Source organism: Elephantulus edwardii, unplaced genomic scaffold (genome assembly GCF_000299155.1).
Source record: "Elephantulus edwardii isolate Elephantulus edwardi_28Jun2011 unplaced genomic scaffold, EleEdw1.0 scaffold00292, whole genome shotgun sequence".
NCBI lineage: Eukaryota > Metazoa > Chordata > Mammalia > Macroscelidea > Macroscelididae > Elephantulus > Elephantulus edwardii.
Genome location: NW_006400042.1, coordinates 2,059,548 through 2,066,803, shown reverse-complemented (window position 1 = coordinate 2,066,803; position 7,256 = coordinate 2,059,548). Strand labels below are relative to the sequence as shown.

The 7,256-nt window shown below is 43.8% G+C and overlaps 1 protein-coding gene across 1 annotated transcript in view; it reads left to right on the top strand.

The window, feature by feature from the left end:
• The first annotated feature begins 5,437 nt into the window (after positions 1 to 5,437).
• IPPK (inositol 1,3,4,5,6-pentakisphosphate 2-kinase) overlaps positions 5,438 to 7,256 on the top strand; it is a 97,140-nt gene continuing 95,321 nt past the window's right edge. The window contains exon 1 of the mRNA XM_006900722.1: positions 5,438 to 5,518. Within this exon, the coding sequence (XP_006900784.1) occupies positions 5,438 to 5,518 (81 nt within the window). The remainder of the gene's footprint in view (positions 5,519 to 7,256) is intronic.

Sequence of the window (7,256 nt, the reverse complement as noted above, 5' to 3'; positions counted from 1 at the left end):
CGCACAGACCAGTGCTATACCACCTAGAAGAATGTTTGACAGGAAGACAATTTGAACCTGGTCGAGGGCCACAGATGAAAATCACCCACCTTCGCCTTGGTAGCACAGCTTCCTTTCCACTAGGTCAACATAGCTCTCTCTTGGCCGTCGTCATTGTTATTGTTGTTTAATGCCGTCAAGTCGTAGACGACTCATAGCGACCCTATGAACGAACAGCCTGAGCACTGTTTGTACACAGAGTTTCTGGAAGCAAGCCATTTCAAAAGCTAGAGTATATAAAATAAATGGAAGAAATAATGAGGTAGACGAGTTGAATAAAAATATTGAAAAGACATGAAGTATTATAATGGGAAGAAAAATACGCTCGGCATTTCTCAAGCTGAAAAACTTCAAGCCTCAAGTTGCAATACTGAAGGATTCAATGGACAAAGTATAGAATGAAACAGAAGTATCAAAATATTAAAGGAATGCAAAGAGTGTCTATCCCAAGACAAATCTGTCAACATTCAAGCATTTCAGGATATAATACATGAATGATCATGAACTCCATTGAATGAAGAATTCTAAATTATGCTGAAGACACTGGTGTAAAACTCAATTCTAACAATCAACAGGCTATCAGCTGAAAAGGTTTAACCAATGGATCAACACTGAACACAATCATGCATCTTTGTTAAGAAATTTTGACAAATGGCTGTAAAATGCCCATTGTCTGTGCCCATTGCAAACAAAGGTGATCAAACAGGAGGTGGAAATAATCAGACAGTATCATTAATATTCACAAAGACATTTTTTTCCCCTGAAGATTATTTTAAAAATTGGTTGCTGTACACCAGCCAAGAACTGCCATAAATTCCAGGCAGGTTCAGAACAGGACGTGGAACAAGGGATGTATTCTCAGTTTCAGCAAGCAAGGTTGTGTGGAACCAAGATATATCTTGGTTGAAAACGTAGATTACCAGAAAGATGTTACATATGTTTTACCGATGATGACACTTGATTGTGTAAATCAAAACAAATTATGGATAAGCTTGTGGAAAATGGGATTCCAAGATACTTAATTATGTTCCTGTGGAAGTTGTATGTAAACCCAGAAGCAATTGCTCAAGCAGAGCGAGGGACACATGTAATTTAAAATTAGGAAAAATAATGGCAGAGTTTTATCCTTTCACCATACTTATTCTGTGTGTTGATTGTGGAACCAACCAAGCTGAAATTGTTGACAACCTCAATCTCTTCTCCATCTATCATGGTGCTGCCAATTGGCCCAGTCAGTGGTAAGAATCTTGGTCTTCTTTTTTTTTTTTTAATCTTTGTCTTCTTGAAGTTTAACTTCAATTCATATCAAAGACTGAGTATAGGTTTCACATAAGCACATTCCCATTCTTCTCCATGTTAAATATAATTTGTTGTGAACCACACAGTCAAATGCCTTTGCATAGTTAATGAAACAGAGATGGACATTCCTCTGGTACTTTTTGCTTCCTGCCAAGATAAATCTGACATTGGTGATTATGTCTCTAGTGCCACAACCAATTCTAAACCCAGCTTGTGTTTCTGGTAGTTCCCTGTCAATGTACTGTTCCAATGTACTGTTTTTTGACAATATTTAGCAAGATTTTGCTTGCAAGTGACATTAATGATATTGTTTTATAATTTCCACACTCTTTTGGGTCACCTTTTTTTTGTTGAGTGGGAATAAATATAGATCTCTTTCAGTCAGTTGGTCAGATAGTTGTCCTCCAGATTTCTTGGCACAACTTTGTTAGCACATGCAGGGCAAAATCTGTTGAAATACGTCAGTTGGTATTCCATCAATTTCTGGGGTTTTATTCTCTACCAAGTCCTTCAGATAGCCTGCACTTCCTCCTTCATCACCCTTGCCTCTTGATCTTTTGTTGTTTCTTGAAATTCTTCTGTGTCAGCCAATTCTTTTGGTACAGAGAATCTGCATATTCCTTCCATCTTCTTTTAATGCCTCCTGGACCATTCACTATTCTGCTCATGTTGCTGTTGTTGTTATGTGCCATTGAGCCCCCTGCAACTCATAGTGACCCTATGTACAAAAGCTCTGAACCCTGCTCTATCCTGAGCCAACCTCACTATTTCCAACATACCTACCCCCATTACTCCAGTCACTGAGTCAATCCATCTCATCGAGGGTCTTATCCTCCTGTGTTGTCCCTCCACCCTCCCATGCATAATGCCCCTCTCGAAGGACTGCTTCCTCTTTGCAACATGCCCAAAGTATGTCGGACAGAGCTTCAGAATCCTTGCCTCCAAGGAGTAGCCTGTTTTCACATTCTCCAGAATGAATTTGTTTGTTCTCTTAACAGTCCATGGTATATTCAATACTCTTCTCCAACACCACAGTTCAAAGACCATGGCCTGGATCAGGCGCACCTTACTTACCAGACTGAAATTGCTGCTCTTCGGTACTCTGGAGATGTCCCTGACAGCAGACTTTCCCATTGCAATTCATCTTTTGATTTCCTGGCCGCTGGTTCCAAGAATGTTGATTGTGGAGTCAAGCAAACTCAAGTTGTTAACAGTCTTAATCTTTTCACCATCCATCATGATGCTACCAATTGGCCAAGTGGTAAAAATCTTTGTTTTCTTGATGTTGAACTTCAATCCATAGGGAAGGCTGCAGTCCTTGACCCTCTGGAGCAAATGCTTCTGGTTCACCTCAATTTCAGCATGCAGGGTTGTGTCATCTGCATAATACAGGTTATTGATGAGTCTTCCTCCAATCCTGATGCCATATTCCTTCTCATAGAGCCCAGCCTCCCAGATGATCTGTTCTGCATATAGGTACATGTTGTTGTTGTTGTTGTTATGTGCCGTCGAGTCGCCTGCGACTCATAGCGACCCTATGTACAACAGCCCTAAACTCCGCTCTGTCCTGCGTCAATCGCACTGTCTCTGACACTCCCATCCCAATTATCCCAATCACTGAATCAGTCCACCTCATAGAGGGCCTTCCTCTCCTGCGCCGTCCCTCCACCCTCCCAAGCATGATGTCCCTCTTTAAGGACCGGTCTCTCCTCACAACATGTCCAAAGTATGTTAGACGGAGCCTCAGAATCCTTGCCTCCAAGGAGCCACCCGGTTTAACCCTCTCCAGGACAAATCTGTTTGTTTTCCTAGCATTCCACGGTATTCTCAATACTCTTCTCCAGCACCACAGCTCAAAGGCATCAATTCTCCTTCTATCCTCCTTGGTCATTGTCCAACTCTCTGATGCATAACAGGTGATTGCGAAGACCATGGCCTGTATCAGATGCACCTTAGTCTCCAAAGAGACACCATTGCTCTTCAGCACTTTGGAGAGGTCCCTAACAGCAGACTTTCCCATTGCAATGCGCCTCCTTAAATATTGCAATTCACGGTTTGAATTTTTTTTTGTTGTTGTTGTTACTTCAGCTTAAGAAATGTTGAGCAAGTTCAGCTCTTTTGCTTTTGGGGCTCCAGCTGCTTGCACATTTCATTATTATACTTTGCTTTGTCTTCTCAAGCTGCCCTTTGAAATCTTCTATTCAGCTCCACAATCAACAGTCTTGGCACAGGCAGCCAGGAAATAAAAAGACTAATTGCACTGGGAAAATCTGCTGTCAGGGACCTCTTCAGAATACTGAGAAGCAACGATATCAGTCTAGAGACTTGCTTTGTATCAGAGAGCTGGACAATCACTTCAGATGACAGAAGATTTGATGCCTTTGAGCTGTGATGCTGGAGAAGAGTCTCAAACATACTATGCACTGTCAAGAAAACAAATTGGTCTATTTTGCAGAGGGTAAAACCAAGTTTCTCCTTGGATTTTAAAGCTCCACCTCATATACTCTGGGCATGTGTAGAGAAGGACATCATGCTCAGATGGGTGGAGGAACAGTGCAAGAAAGGAAGATCCCGGATGAGATGGATTGATACAATAAATGGGGCAAAAAGTTATGTGTATTGGAGTCAGTGAGACTGGCTCAGGATGGCCGGCTTCAGAGCTATTGTACATAAGGTTGCTATGAGTCACAGGCAACTTGACGGAGCATAAAAACAGCATTCTAATATGAGAAACTGACTAAATGTAGATGAATGCAGCATGAGTATTGGAGGAAGACTTCATGACAATTTGAAAGATGCTAAAAATATTACACAACCTTAAGCCCTCAGTCTGACATACTTTGGACATGTTGTAAGGAGAGACAGTTCCTTGGAGAGGGACATCATGCTTGGTAGGGTAGAGGGACAGCACAGGAGGGGAAGACCCTCTATGAGGTGGATTGATTCAGTGACTGGGGTAATCGGGATGGGTGTGTCAGGCAATGCGATTGGCACAGGATAGAGTAGGGTTTAGGGCTGTTGTACATAAGGTCGCCGTGAGTCGCGACACATGACAACAACAACAACAACAACAAGCCCTCAGTATGAATTATACTTCAATATAATGAAAGAAAACTCCTCACTACTTCATAAGGAACATCATGATAGAAATGGGGGACATTTTGGAATTTTTTTTAAAAAAGGTGAATTCAGCGCTTATAAACCATGAATGTAACTTGTAACACAAGTAAAATTAATTTTAAAAAATTAATTAAAAAATTCTCTCCAAGAAAAAAAATTCTCTGAAAGCAGGGAATACCAGAAGGATGCCTTTTTTGACTATGCAAAGGCATTTGACTAAATAGATTACAACAAATAATGGCTAACATTGAGAAGAATCAGGATTCTTGAGTTGTGCTCATGCAAAATCTATACCTAGACCAAGAGGTGGCTGTCCACACACAGCAAGGGAATATTGCATGGTTTAAAATGAAAAAAGGTGTGTCAGGACTGTATCCTTTCTCTACACCTACCTACTCAATCTGTATGCTGCGCCAATCATTCAATAATGTGGACTTTATGAAAGAGAATGTTAACATCAAGGCTGGAGGAAGACTCTCTAGCCCTCAAACGGTGATGTTATTAATTACTTCGTGAGTTCCATCCTTATTTCACAGATAAACCGAAAATCAGAATCAGAATCTAGGGTCACACGACTGAGCGGTTAAGAGTCTGGAGGGACCTGCTGCCCACACCATCTGCACGCCACGCCCGGCTCCCTTAGCTAGATCTACTCAGATCCTGCGCAGACGCCGGAAAGTTACGTCCGGGTTCCCAGACCACTCTCCGGAAGTGCGTCACTTTACCAGGACACAAGATGGCCACCTGGCCTTCTGCTACTACCTTGAACGGAGCGGAAATAGGCACCAACTCGGAAGTTGCCCGGCTCGGGTGAGCCGTTTCGGGAGGCCGAGTGCGGAGGCGGGCGGGTTAGACGGAGGCGGCTGCTGACAGAAACTTCTTTCCAGGTGGTGGCTGCGGCAACTGTGAGTGTGACTGAGAGGCCACGCGGTTGCGTCTTCCTGTTCCGAACCCGCGAAGCGCCAGGGCTGTGCCGGGTATGGACGAGGGGAAGATGGATGAGAATGAATGGGGGTACCACGGTGAAGGCAACAAGAGCTTGGTGGTCGCTCACGCACAGGTGAGACAACGTTCAGTGGGGTTGTGGGCTCCTTCGCGCGGGTGGCCCTGGGTTCGCCCCCCTCTTTAGTGCCTCCCCATTTCCCCAGTGCCCACCTCCGAGAGGCCTCTGTCGGCCTCCTCCCCGGCGTCTGGTCGGCTTGTGTCCCCACATCATTGCCTCCCCTGCCTTCTCCAGCATCTCTCCACGGTGCTAGCCTCTGGCCCTCAGCGCTGACTCGCGGGCTGCTGGGGCTGCTCTGGGGAGAGGCTGAGTCAGAAAGCCAGGTGCTCACGGCGGTGAGATGCTGGAGTAATTCTATGGTTTCCTAGAATTTCAGTGTGCGAAAGAGCTTCCACAGCTGCATGCCCAGGCGCGAGCAGTGACGATCCCCGAGAAGGTGGCTCGAGGAAGGGAATCTTCGTTAGTGTGAGAGGGCCCAATCACTTGATGTCATGTGGGGGTTAAAAATAAAAGATTGAGAGTCAGGAAACCCTGAGGGGAGGGATTAAGGAGCAAGTGATTTTGAGTCAGAAATTCTACAGGATAGTTCTTTCAATCCTAAAGAATTGCTGTGAGTTGAACTCCAGTGAACAGCAGTGTTGCAAAGTCTATTGCATAATCTGTATCGTGTTAAGCTTGATAGACAAATGGCTAAGCAGCCTCTTTATTAACCGTGTGGAGCCACCCCCATGCCTGGTGATCTGCTTCTGAGAAGCCCATGCTGCAGTTCTGCGCTGGCTGTGTGCTGCCTCCGTGAACTGCAGTTTTCTGAAGAAACTTAGCAGCTATATTGTAGGGCAAAATTCCAGTTAAAGATTGTCTGACAGGATTTAGTTTCAGAATTAGTAGCATAGGATTAGTGATGGAACTTTCTTGGCAGAAAGGCTGGAAAATGAGTTGAGCATAGGGCTAACAAGTTACAGCTATCATTCCCTTAGACTGATGAAGAAAGCAGAGTTGGGAAAAGTCAGGGCATTGGCCCAGTCAGAGAGTTTATAAAGGTACTGGAATTTCACCTCATCCTGCCTGACCCTCTGTCAGCTATGCTGATGGTATTGGGTGGGCCAAACTATAAACTGCTCTTGTTTAAGTGGTGCCCTGTGTATGTGTTTTGCTTTTGCTTTATGGTACCAGTACAGTTGGGAAACTAAAAAACTAATGCTATATACTTTGCTTAAGCTGTAGTTGGATTAGTAATGACATGGATTAGCCTGAAGTTGTCCTCATCTGTACAATCTGCAGGGTTTTATTGTTTCTAAAGCTTGAGTAAAGTAAAGGCTTTTGTAATCAGTATGAGTCCCTTTTGTACTGGTAGACACCCAGGGTTGCATAATAAAGGCCACTACATACAGCCCGCACCCTTGAAAGTGAGATTCCTTCTCCTGTCTTTGGTGAATGTATATTTACCCTGTCATCTGTGCAGGCATCTCTAGGGCATCCTGGAGGTATCCCCTGTTACATGGCTCCAATTGTCTACGGGTTGTTGTTGTTAATGTGCCGTCGAGTATGTACAACAGCCCCAAACCATGCTCTATCCTGTGCCAATCTCATTGCCTCTGACACACCCTCTGACATTCTAGGGGTAGGGAGTGCTTTTTTTCTTTGTCTTTTTTTTTTTTAAACATGCAGGAGTAGACTATCATGAATTTAATGTTACTCATTTTTATTTGAAACACATTTAGATAACAGAAATGGCAAAGGAGGTTGAGTTTTCAAGTATGGAAATACAATGGAAGAGGAACAGTTGTAAGCAGAC